Below are 12351 nucleotides of genomic sequence, written 5' to 3' on the forward strand. Positions count from 1 at the left end.
AGGAGGAAGAGGAAAGATTTTGGTAACCCCCAAACCATTGAATTGCCCTGTGTAGCAGAGGATGTGTGCTGGAGCTAGCTGCATAAGATTCACCGAGCCTTAATTACTATTGTTAACTGGGGGCAGGGAGAATATGCATCATTGAAGTTCCTGCACCAATTATTTCAATATCTGCTTCCCCCAGCCTTCCCCAGAGCTGCCAGTAATTAGCAAACTTGATTGATTCGAGTATCACCTCTTGTTCATCGCCTCTTCCCCTATGGTCTTTGTGGTTCACTAACATACTTAAAATAATTAGCCTGAATAATTATCCCATTCATTCAGATCATGAATATGTTACCAAGGAAATTATAATAATATTCTCTTCCTGAAAAAAGCTGGTGATTAATGTTGCATCCAGTGAGCTAGTACTGCTGGCTTTTCCACTTGAATGTGATATGAGGGAAATCTAAGTACAATCTAAGTACAATCCTTATCCCTGTCTTTAAGAGACTCAACGTCTAGCTAGGGTCCCCCAGCCCAGGCGGCCTGACTTGGGTGAAGGAGGGGCATATGTTTGACACCAACATTTTTTTTTAAGCTTTTGGGGTAAATCTAATCTGCAGTCAGGGTGGAGAACCACACCTCACACACACACTCTCACACTCTACACATGCACATGCACTGAACAACACGGAGGTGAGTTGCCCTGTTACTTTCTGGTCCCGACTTCATTTCCTGGGAGATCACAGGCCTTTGTGGAAGAAGGTGCTACTCGTCCTGAGACCTAAAATTTGGGTGGGATCCCCCCAGGGGGAGTGATGGGCACTCTCAGTGCCAATCAAGACAGGCAGCCTGTGAAGAGCACTTAGTGGGTCTGGTTTATGGTGCATAAGTGCACACTCAGTGTGGCTTGATTTTTAAAATTGTTGTTTATTGAGTGCCTGTTGTATGCCAGGCACGGCCCTCCCCACACTATATACAGTCTCTCATGCAGTCCCTTCAACAACCCAACAGTGTGGCTGTTGTTTTATAGATGCAGAAACTCAGGGTCCAGGAGGACACATGTTTGCTCAAGATTCCACAGTTAGTGAGTGGTAGAGCTGAGAAGAAATCCAGATCTGCCTGACTCTAAATACCTGCTGTGCAGTCACCATAACAGAGACGAGTTGCTGTTGCAAAGAGAAAGACCACGTGCACCCAGGCGATCAGACAAGGACTCAGGGTGGGAGGAGGCACCCTTGAGCTGGGCCTTGAGTAGGCTGGAGCGAGGCCTACTGGGCTATCCGCATGGACAGATCAGTGGGAGATTAGGTCACACAAGGATGGGCCCTGGAGGCTCTGGAAAGTCACTGAGTTTAGTCAATGAGATGGTGGCATAGGGAGCCATGGGAGTTTTCTACCTAGGAGGGATCTGGCAGGGATGAGCCATTAGCACAAGATTGATCTAGAAGCCCTAGTGTGCAGAATGGGCAGGGCACAACAGGGGGAGTCGGGGACTCCTCCCAGCAGGAACAATGCCGGAGGAGCCGTTGAAGGGGCGGCAGGGCTGTCCTGAGGGTTGGGGGAGGAGCACATACATCTTAGAGGAAGAGTCTGTGACCAGATCCGGGGAGGACAGTGAGAGGGGCAAAGTAGAGATAACTCCAAATTGCTGCACCTGGCGACTGGGGGTGGAGTGAGGGGCAGATGTGTTACCTACAGGCAGGGAAGCTGGAGGCCAGTGCTTTATTTTGAGGTGCCTGGAAGTGAATGGGGAGCAGGGAGGACAGAAGCCAGCAGAGGAGAGCCAACAGTGACTGGTGTCATGAGAACCAGAGAGGAGAGGCTCAAAGCAGCATGGTCAAGGAGCATGAGGACAGTAACAGTCCTTTTGATTTGGCCAGAGGACACTGGACCTTTGACCTGGGCCCTCCAGTCTAAGGCTTTACTTAGAGCAGAGGGACTGTCTAAAAGGAAGTGGCTGCTGGAAGGGGAAGGTAAGGATATTAGAGAGACATATACTGACTGAGAGCAAGGTCCCCCTAGAAGGAAAATGATTAGGGGCAGGGTGCAGGGGTGCAGGGGCTAACAGAGGTCAGCAGACCCCTGGAGAGCAAGAAGAGCTGAGAAAGGAGGAGCAGGATGTGGAGGACAGGCTGAGAGAGAGGTGCTGCTGCTCTGACTGAAGGTGTGGCCACCTTGCAGCATGGGGCTTGAGTGGGGTAAAGGGAGAGGGGAACACATGAAGTATGGTGTGCCCAGTCCTCTGGGCCCCCAGCTACCTTCACTGTTGGTGGGTAAGGGCCCCCATTCAGTGGCCTCAAGAATGTCCAGAATAGAAACCTTCTTTGGGGCCCCCCTGCACTGTACACCTCCCCAGCCTTCATTCCTCCTCGAGACACACACAGACCTGCACTGCGCTTTCATTTCGGTTCCCCAAACATCTCCCCTCTCACCCAAATGCTATCTTACCCTACTTCCCTGCCCACTTAGATTTAAATTTATCAATCTTTATACCCCTTAGATTTAATGCCACTTCCTCTGAGAAGCTTTGCTCAGTTATCACAAGGCAGAATTTATCTCTCCCTTCTTGGGGCTCCAGATGCCCTTTCTGTCTTCTCTTCTCATAATGTTCTGATTGGCTTGATTCTCTGGGGTCCCTAAAAGCAGACTCCTGTCTTGCTTTTTACTGATCTTTCTATCTCAATTGACCAACACAGATGGGTATGTGGTAGGTGGACAACAAACAGTGGTGGATCGAACGAATGAACGAACGAATGAATGAATGAATGTAGAAAGGCTATTAGATATACCACACCTCAGAGAGTGAGGTCCTTCCCAGGGGATGTTGATCCCAGAGGTGCTCAGATGTGCTCTGGCTAATCCAGCCCCTCTGGAGTGATTGATGATGCGCTAAGATCTTTATGTACCTTTGAACTTCATTGACCCCTTACCTCCTTCCAAATCCCCTGTCTGTAGGAGTCCCGGCCTGTCTTTTTAATGCATCTCGCTTTTTGTAAACCACCTAGTGACTTCAAAAGCTCAAGTTATTCCCCAGACAGAGCCCAAGGACTCATCTCCTCTGTTTACTCCCCATCCTGCTAAGGTTTATTATTTAATGTCATGAGCTTCCTGTGAGCGTGTGTCTGCGAGGACACTCCCACTGTGGTCTGAGCTCTGGCTGCTAGAGTGTAACATGAGAATGCCTGAGTGCAACCTGGATCTTTCTAGACAACTTGGGCTTCGCTGCCCAAACTCACTTTGCGGTAATTCTTTACAGATCATCTTAAACTTCACATCCATGGATTTGTTTAAAAGCCGCCTGTGCTGGTACGATTACGTGGAGGTCCGGGATGGTTACTGGAGAAAGGCCCCCCTGTTGGGTGAGTTGACTTTAGAAAGCCTCTGAGACAAGTGATGGGGTGTTCTGCGTGGTGCTGTTAATGTTTGGAAGGGTCCATCCGTCGCAGCCACAGGAAGCTCTCAGGGGCCTGTGTCATTGTAAAAGTCTCAACCCTCCATTTGGCCACACATGTTAAAAGCTTTTAAAACTGCAAATATCCTTTGACCCAGCAATTCTACTTCTTGGAATTTATCCTAGGGAACTAATTAAGGAAGTGTGCAAAGTTCCAGTTCCAGGGCTGTTCACTGGAGCAGGGAAAATTGAAAACAATTGAAACGTTTAAGAGTAGGGGTTAGCTGAATAAATTATGATACATCGTTTCAATGGAAAACTCTCCAGCCATTAAAAGTAAAGCTGGAGGTGACTCCTCATTGATACAGAAAGGTGTTCATCATACATTATTACACCAAGAAGGTGTGGCAGAATGTGTAGGATTCCATTGTAACAAAAATACATTTACATCTAGAGTATGCAGGCATTGCAAACTCAGGATAAAGTGTGAATGAGTGAGGTGGTTGGCATAATACATAAGGAGTGGTGGGGAGTGTGGCAAACTGCAGAATGAAGATCCTGACCACAATTACAATGAATTACTGAAAGTATTGTGTGGGCTAAACGCAACTGGGAGAAACCATTTTGTCATCTACAATATAAATATCCACTGGAATTATAAACAAATTGCACACAGTGGTTATTTCTGGATGGCAGAGTGGTTTTTTTTTTTTTATTATGTTGTTCTTGGCTTAGCTGTATTTTTTCATTTTCCTATGATGAACATGAATTCTTTTGGGGAGATGAACAGAACAGGAACTCCCCCGTGAAAAAGCAGCGTGGACCTGAGAGGCAGTGAGCAGGTGGCATAAGGAGAAGGGCCAGTTTGCTCAGGTTGGGTGACCAGAGCGGGAATAGCTCGTGGATGACCAGGGAAGGTTCATATGTGGAGGCCCAGTGGTGTTCCAGGAGTGGATGGCAACTATTGAAGCAGGAAGTTGCTGAGTCTGCTGCTTGGATTCTGTTGCTTGCTGGAGCAGAAAGTTCCTGCGGTGTGTTGCTTGTCCACAGTAGTAGCTACAGCTACCTTGATCCCCTTCCCAATCAATGAAGAAAGTCTATGATGGATGAGGTGACAAGCTTTGCATACAAACTGTATAAAACCTTACCATTCCTGCAATTCAGGCGTAGACTTTTGGGAGCTATCCCACTGAGCCTGCCGGTGTGACAAATACATCTTTCTCTCTCTCTCTCTGTCCACTCTCTGAGTGCTGCCTGATTTCTCTGGGAAATTGCCCTAACACTGTGGTGGAGCCAGAGAGAAGCAGTTCACAAGGAGCCAACAGAAAGGCCGCAACTGAGAGTGGCTTGTCCTCATTTTTAGAGGGTTCCGCAGGGTGGGCCTCCAGTCTGTGAGTCTAAGCTCTCAGTGAGAACTTTGTCCCCAGCATGTCTTCACATGGGCAGAAAAGCCAGACTTGTGCTGTGAACAACTGGTTGAGACGGAGCTGCCGACAGGACGGCCGAGTATAGATGCAGGCAGGAGAGAAAAACGAGAGGGGAGCAGGGGAGTTTCACAGCTAGGCGCAGCCTGGCTTCGTGTTGGATCCCTGCATTCAGAAGAGACTGGGATAGGGTCTGGCTGGACCCTGGGAGCCTGTATTAGGTTTCTGTATGGCCAAGGGGCTTAGCCAGGTCAGCTGCCATTGGGAAGAACACCCAGGCCCCTTCTGTCCAAAGGGTCATGAATTCAAATCAGGTACAAACAGGTAGAAATTGTGTCCATGGGTGCTTTGGCAAGGAGCCAGGGCAGTTTTTATGTGGGGGTACCACCACAAGGAGAAATCCAGCCAGGTCGACTGCCTAGGGACCCTGGGCCAAGCATAGACAGGCACATGCAGGACACATACGCCACTCCCTGGTGGCAGGGCAAGGCTCTCCGCCCTGGATTCTGCTGTTATCAAATATGAGCCGCACAGTGCGTGCTGGCCGCTCCAGGGAGGGAGGTGTGGCTTTGTGCGGGGGAATGATTTCTGATGGAAATAGAGACAGAAGCTTGGATTCTTGGTCGAGGCTCCCAAACCTGGCTACAGAACAGCTGGGAAGTCTTTGATGAGTATAGACTTCTGGAATAGAATCAGAATCCCCATGAGCTGCTCAGGGAACAGTCCCATTTACCCACAATAACCTGGGCACGTCTAGTATCAGGTGCGTGGAAAGGGGCCTGGGTGGTGCTCATCAGATACTGAGAAAGGACAAAACGAGTGGGCAAACAACTTCGTGGTTTGGTTCATATACTTCTAGGTTGCATCTTTTATAAGAATGTGTTCCGCTCTTATTTTATGCTTAAACTAATAAAAGGAGCTGCATGGAAGGACTTTCAAGGGAATGTTCTAGACCCCTCAGCCCCACACTGACATGAGAATACCATGCTCCCCTAGAGCAGACCGGCTTGCTCAGGCTACATAGCCAACTGATAGCTGAGACCAGGCCAGAATGTAGATGTCCCCATGGTGGGGAGAGGACACTGCTGAATCTGAGGAGGGTCTCCCCTAGGACCGCCAGATAAGATGCATGATTCATTATTTATCTGAAATTCAAATTTAACTGGGCTTCCCGTATTTTTGTTTGCTAAATCTGGAATCCTATACCCTCTTGCCACCCCCTCACCCCCCAATGAGATAGACTTAAAGGACTCAGGAGGAGGGCGCTCGCTGCCACTGAAGCTCCCCAGAGAGGGCCAAGGCCACTCGTGAGAACGAGGCCAGGCCGAGGGATTTCCAGGCCTTCCCTTTCCTTGAACTTGAAACAAGAACTTTCTCACTACAGGTCCTGGTCTCTGTGGCTATGCTTTCATCGATTCGATGGCGATTTTGCTGTTCGTTGTTGTCAGTGGTGTTTTGTTGGTTGGGATTGTTGGGGTGCGAGATCATATTTTATACACGTTTGCAGCGTGTGCGCTTGCGTGGTGCTGCCCAGGCCTGGCCCGGTGCCTGTAACCATCATTCTTCATGTGCAGCCGTTCTCCTTTGCCAACTATTTGGCCTGCTCTGATGTTTCCAAATGCAGTTGTTAGTGAACTTTTGTGTTAGGAACAAGTGCATTGTGTGGGCCAAGCTGGTCCCTGGAAGGGGTCAGTGCCATGAGATCTGCGGAGAGGAGGCAGGTCAATGCCCCTTTGGCGGGAGGGAGAGCGGATTAGGGCGGATTGTGAAAGTATGCATCTTGCTCTGAAAAACTGTGCGTTGCATATTTTCCCAGGGCAGTGTGTGAAAATCCAGGCATAATAGAGGCATAACTTTTTATGAATGAATCCTTTATGACTCCCCACGGAGCCCACTTGTCCTGTCCTCATCTGCATTTCCTCTTCTAGATATCCTTATTAAACTCCTCCTCCGCAGCCAGGAACCAGATTTCAGTTTAGGAATTTGACACCTTTTCTCAAGTCTAATTTCTCTCGGCCTGTTAGTCTCCTTGGAAGGAAGCTGTTTGGGACCCTGGTTTTCACACAGTGATGAGAGGGAAATGGAAGCAGATGGTACACGTTTCCTGGCTGGTTAAAGTTATCGAGTCTTTTTCATTTTCAGGGGTCACTTATGAAACGGCATCTCCAGCAGGGAGGAAGGTGGCTGCCGAGAGAGCTCATCCTCATCTTAAATACTGTCCTGTTCTTTATATCCCTTCCCTCATTCCTGCTGGAGGAATTAGTCTAACAATGCACTTTTGTATGCAGAACTGTCTTTGGGTATTCTGTCCCAGCACAATGCAGACAAAAGCCCTTTTTCCCCACTTTCCCTGAAGTAGGGAGGGCAGTTCAGAGAGGCCAGGCTGGCCAATCAGTGTCCGCGGCCTCACTGCCAGGCCTCGCTGGGCAGGCAGCCTCCCAAGTGAGCAGGAGTGACAGTGTGAGTCTGAGGGCCACGCCTGGCATCGCGCAGGCTTTGTGGCTCAAGGCTTTGATCTTCATTCCTATGCGGCAGCGTCCAAACTGGAAAGTGGGGACAGTGTTTACATTCCCAGAGAACGGATTTAACGCCGCTGTATCCAAAATGTACAGCATTCAGCACTGTAGCTCCAACAGAGAAGTTCTGTTGATGGTGGCGGTGATGAAGGTGACCTTGAAAGCTAAGGCCAAGAGCTCAGACAGCCAGGTTTTAAATCCTGCTTTTACTTCGGGTGTAACTCAGATCGAGTATAAATCAATTCAAACCCTCCAGTCCTTAGTTTTCTAAACAAGATTAAGAATAGTCCCTAATTCAGAAGGTGTGGGGATGCAACGAGATAACCCGTGCAAGTGTTCAGGACAATCTGGTGTGGACATGCTCACTCAAAGGGGGCCTTTGCTGGATCCGTGAGGGTCGAAAGTGAGGGGGGTGAGATAATGGTCAAGGGACAAAGTGGACAGTTCTGGTCAACAATTACAAGGTGATTTGGGGAGAAACGTTACTTAGAAACAATTTCTCAGTTATTCCACCACACCTGGCGTTACCAATGCCTAAGAACACCTTAGCCTATGACTTCTATCTCCTCCCGAGTCCTGGGCAGACACGGCTGTCTGGTGTCTCTGGCTCATGTCCTCCAGTTGAGTTCTTGGGCAGCAATGCGGTGCATGTCCCTCTTTGTTTTGGAAACTGCCTGCCCCACCCCCTCCCATGGCTGTGACAGCTGGGGTTTTAGAAGGAGACATTTCAGACTTGAAACCCTGTGCTTCCTGGTAAGCAATACGTCCCCTTGCTTAAGTGTTGTTTTCCAAGAACTAATTGACACTAATTGGCCTTGCCAGAGGAACCATTACTGAAAATTTATAGGCTGAAAATCTGATGGATTTTTTCCTTGCCAAGTTCTTGGCAACAATTTCAACTTATCTCACTCCATAGTAAACTCACCAAATCCAAAAGGCTGCAGGTGGCCACCGTCGGAAGGAAGCAGAGGAGATTAGCAGCCTTTACTGCTGTGGTCCCCAAAGAAGGAACACCATAGCCAGCCATTAGGAAGTGCCCAGGGTGGCATTTATTCCTGGCCCAGCCTCACTTCCCCATATCTCAGAAAGGTGTAGCAGAGTTGCAACTTCAAGGGGCTGATCTAGTGTCTAACATGGTGCTGGCAATGAGAGCATCCCCACTAAAGACCTGCTAAATGGACTTTTCAAAAATACACTGAGATATAATTCACATACCATCCAGCTCACCCTTGAAAGTACACAAGCCAGTGACTGTTAGGATGCTCACAGGTTGTGCGACCATCACCATAATCAATTTTATAGCATCTTCATCACCCCCAAAAGAAAACCTATCTACAGTCCCCACATCCCCCAAAGCTAAGGCATTTTCGGAGTGACTCACATGGCTGCTGCTTGGTTGAACCATAACTTCCCATCCAAGTAGACCTTGACCTGTCTGTGTTGTCATCTGATGGGTAAGACTCACCCCATGCCCCTTTGACCCCCTGTCCTTGCCTGGCGCCCCTCTTTATGTGGCATTAGAAATCATATGGCCAAGGATCACCTAAGGAAGCATGCCTTCCCCTTTTTCCTCTGGGGGAACCAGGTTTCAGATCACATACCAAGGATCTGAGAAATGCACCTTTGTTTCTATTTTTCAGTAATAAAAGTTCCCTAGCAACGATGAGCCCCTTGCATTTACATAGCGGGAACTGCGTGTCAGCCGATTTGTGCTGTCTCCCCCGGGATGGGACTGACTGTCATCTGCCACCCCTTCAGCACCTCAACAAGCCCCGTGCTGGGGTGCCGGGCTCTGCTCTGGAGACTTTGGTCAGCGCCTGCAGTTCTCCGGAAGGCTGCAGGAGGCACCCAGGATGTGCGACTCTGAGTGGCCGCCGTGCTCACTTGCAGCCACAGTGGCAGAAACGCTGCTTTGTCCCTGTCTGCCGCGAGTCTCTGACCCTTCTTTTCCACTTCCCAGGTCGGTTTTGTGGTGATAAAGTCCCGGAGCCCCTCGTCTCCACAGACAGCCGGCTCTGGGTGGAGTTCCGAAGCAGCAGCAACATCCTAGGCAAGGGCTTCTTTGCTGTCTATGAAGGTTTGTTCATGAGGAGAGAAGCCCGCTGGGCACTCCTGATGTGCCCATGTCCCTGTCAGCCTGCCGTCCCTCTCCCACCCAGACACGCCTGGCAGCTGCAATGCTGGGAGGGAAAGGGGTGAGCCGAGGGGCCACTGTCCCCTTCTCCACATGTGGGATTGGCGAGGTGAGTTGTGCTCACTTCAGAACAAGAATCCTCCACGCCAGCTGGGGAGCCCGCTTCTTCCACATGGGGGGCTGTGCGGGAGTGGAGAACCCTGTGGAAATGAAAGGGGCTTCTGAATAGCTCTGTGGCCTGAGTAAAGAATCTAACCTCACTGGGCTTCTGCTTCATCTGGGCATCGGCAGGGAATTTCATGCCACATTTGTTGGAAGTGTCCATGACTGTGGACTTGACCCCTCCTGCACACAGTAGGTCTGGGTTCTAGATAGCTACCACCAGGGCAGTTCAGCTTCCAGTTTTTCCCACTCCTTGGGTTCCCCTGGCTACCTACCTTATGCCGACACTTCCAAAATTTTGGAGAGACCAAAGTTTTTTTTTTTTTGTTTTGTTTTTTTAAAGATTTACTTATTTATTTATATGAGCACTGGGTACAGTCAGAAGCACGGAGGGTGAGAGGATTCACCAGAGCCAGAGCGGGGAACAGAACAGGCAAACCGATGAAATACACTGCTGAGGGGAGCAGCGGGCGCAGCAGGAGAGTTCTGTGCCCCATGTGGGACCCTCGCCGGTGGCTGGGGATCGAACCGGAGCTGCAGAGGCTGCGGGCAGCTTCGCAGCCCAGTGCTCAACCGCTGCGCCACCAGAGGAGGCCCCAAAGTTTTGTTTTTATAAACTAAGTTGTGTGTGCATGTCCTCTGCATGAGCAGATTTTACTTTGGAATCCCCTGGGGAACGCTGGCCGTAACCCACTTGGCACACCCCACCACTTGAATCAGAACCTGTGAGGATGTAGCCCTGGCTTTCATAGCTCAAAAAATCCCCCAGGTAATCTTGGTGCACAGCCAAGGCAGAGAGTCACTGCTCTGCATGGTTATCTTCTCTATAAGAAAAAAATATCAGAATTCCAGACAAATGAAATTGTGCCCTTGCCGGAGGTGGTCTTGGTTGGACGGAAATGAAAATGTTGCCTAGAGGAGCCACCTAGTGGCAATAAGTGGCCACCCACCTTCCTTGCTAACGTCTGATCAGGGCCCCCTCCTTCTGGCTCTCCTTCTTAAGCCACCTGTGGGGGAGACATTAACAAAGATGCTGGCCAGATCCAATCTCCCAACTACCCCGATGACTACAGACCTTCCAAGGAATGTGTTTGGAGGATTACAGTTTCAGAGGGGTTTCACGTGGGCCTGACCTTCCAAGCTTTTGAGGTAAGTACTGCTCAGATGTCTTCCCAAGGATAGAATAAATGTCAAGTGTTGTTAGACACTCTCTGCTTGATAAAGATGAGTGTCCATGTTGGGATTGAAAACAGGAACCTCTGAGACCATCTCACACCCATGGTCTGTGGTCTATGTGGTACCTGGGTTTCTGGTATTAAAGCCTTTGCAGCTTTGAGATCATATCAGTCTCCTTTCTGGTGGCTGTGAGGGACGGTGGAGGGTTAATCCAAGCAAGCACCTAGGATGGAGTCCCAGGAAGTTTCATAGAATCATTCTTCCCTGTTCATCATCTCTTAGTCTCTGCACAATGGGTTCAAGTGGGAGAGAGCTTGGAGAAGCCCAGGACACACTTGGGTCCTTTGGCTTCTTGTTTAGATCTTTGAGAGTTGATAATTGGGTTCCCTTATTAAATCAGAATCTTTGAGGCCAGACCATCCTGTCTCTTCCACGTTGCCTGTGTTTCTCCACTCAGATTGAAAGGCACGACAGCTGTGCATATGACTACCTGGAAATCCGAGATGGCCCCACAGAGGAGAGCACCCTGATTGGCCACTTTTGTGGCTATGAGAAACCGGAGGACGTGAAGTCAAGCTCCCACAGGATGTGGATGAAGTTTGTGTCCGATGGCTCTATCAATAAAGCAGGCTTTGCGGCCAATTTTTTCAAGGGTATGAATTAGCAGTTTGTCTACATTTCTAGTCACAGGGAGAGGTATTGCCCCCTGGCTTAAAAATCACAAAGTCTGTATAGAATCTTAATGCCCAAATGGCTGTCCGGAGGGAGGAGGTAGGTGCCCATTTTAAAGATGCGCACAGGGCACACAGTGGACTTCCCCATGGACTTGGGACAAGTCCTGGGCTTGTACAAGACAGAACATTCTGTCCCTGCACTTGAAATTACACTTAGTATGTTTACAAGCCAATTTCATGAACCTTAGGGAAGTTGAGCATTGATAACAACAAATATTTTGTAGTTGCTATCATTAATGTGCCAGTTGCTGTGCAAGTACCTGATTTACACTATAACCTTTAATTTCCTAATAACTCTTTGAACTGGGATTGGGTTGCATTTGCTCAGGGCTGAGAAGGGCTGCCTGGGTCACTCACATAGTTGCAGATCAAGAATCCAGAGTATACTCCCCAAGCACAAATTCATTCTAAAAGATTGCTACGATGGCCCGAGAGGCAAACCAAAGCTTCAGCTCCTGACCATCAGCCCTCAGCCTACAGTGTACGCTCGAGTAGGAAGGAGTGGGGAGGAGAGTTGGGTCAGGAAATAAGCCCCTTGCTGCCTTAGGGACCTGTTCTTTGCGGGTCCTGGTAAAGTCACACTCAGGGGGATGGGAAGACCAGCATTCCTGGCTCCAGCCAGCAGACGCCCCAGAGTTCTTTTAAATGGGCTCATCTTCCTTCTCTGAGCGCAAGGCCCTGGAGTCCCCTCAGTTGGCCCTGAGAGGGAAGCAGGTGCATTGTGATCAGATACCCAGTAGCACACCAGCAGCCGCCTGCATACAGATACCCAATCTCTGGCTGAGATCCCTTGAAGAGTGGCAGCTCTCATGCCCAGGCAAAGGCTCGT

The 12351-nt window shown here is 49.4% G+C and overlaps 1 protein-coding gene across 1 annotated transcript in view; it reads left to right on the forward strand.

Annotated features, from left to right (window-relative positions):
- Nucleotides 1-12351, forward strand: part of TLL2 (tolloid like 2) — a gene marked incomplete at both ends in the record, with an annotated part of 97931 nt that overhangs the window by 71498 nt on the left and 14082 nt on the right. Inside the window, 4 exons of the mRNA XM_084245007.1 lie at nucleotides 3242-3344; nucleotides 9277-9393; nucleotides 10616-10761; nucleotides 11246-11441. Coding sequence (XP_084101133.1) covers nucleotides 3242-3344; nucleotides 9277-9393; nucleotides 10616-10761; nucleotides 11246-11441 — 562 coding nt within the window. The remainder of the gene's footprint in view (nucleotides 1-3241; nucleotides 3345-9276; nucleotides 9394-10615; nucleotides 10762-11245; nucleotides 11442-12351) is intronic.

Source organism: Talpa europaea (assembly GCF_964194135.1).
Source record: "Talpa europaea genome assembly, chromosome: 10".
Lineage (NCBI taxonomy): Eukaryota > Metazoa > Chordata > Mammalia > Eulipotyphla > Talpidae > Talpa > Talpa europaea.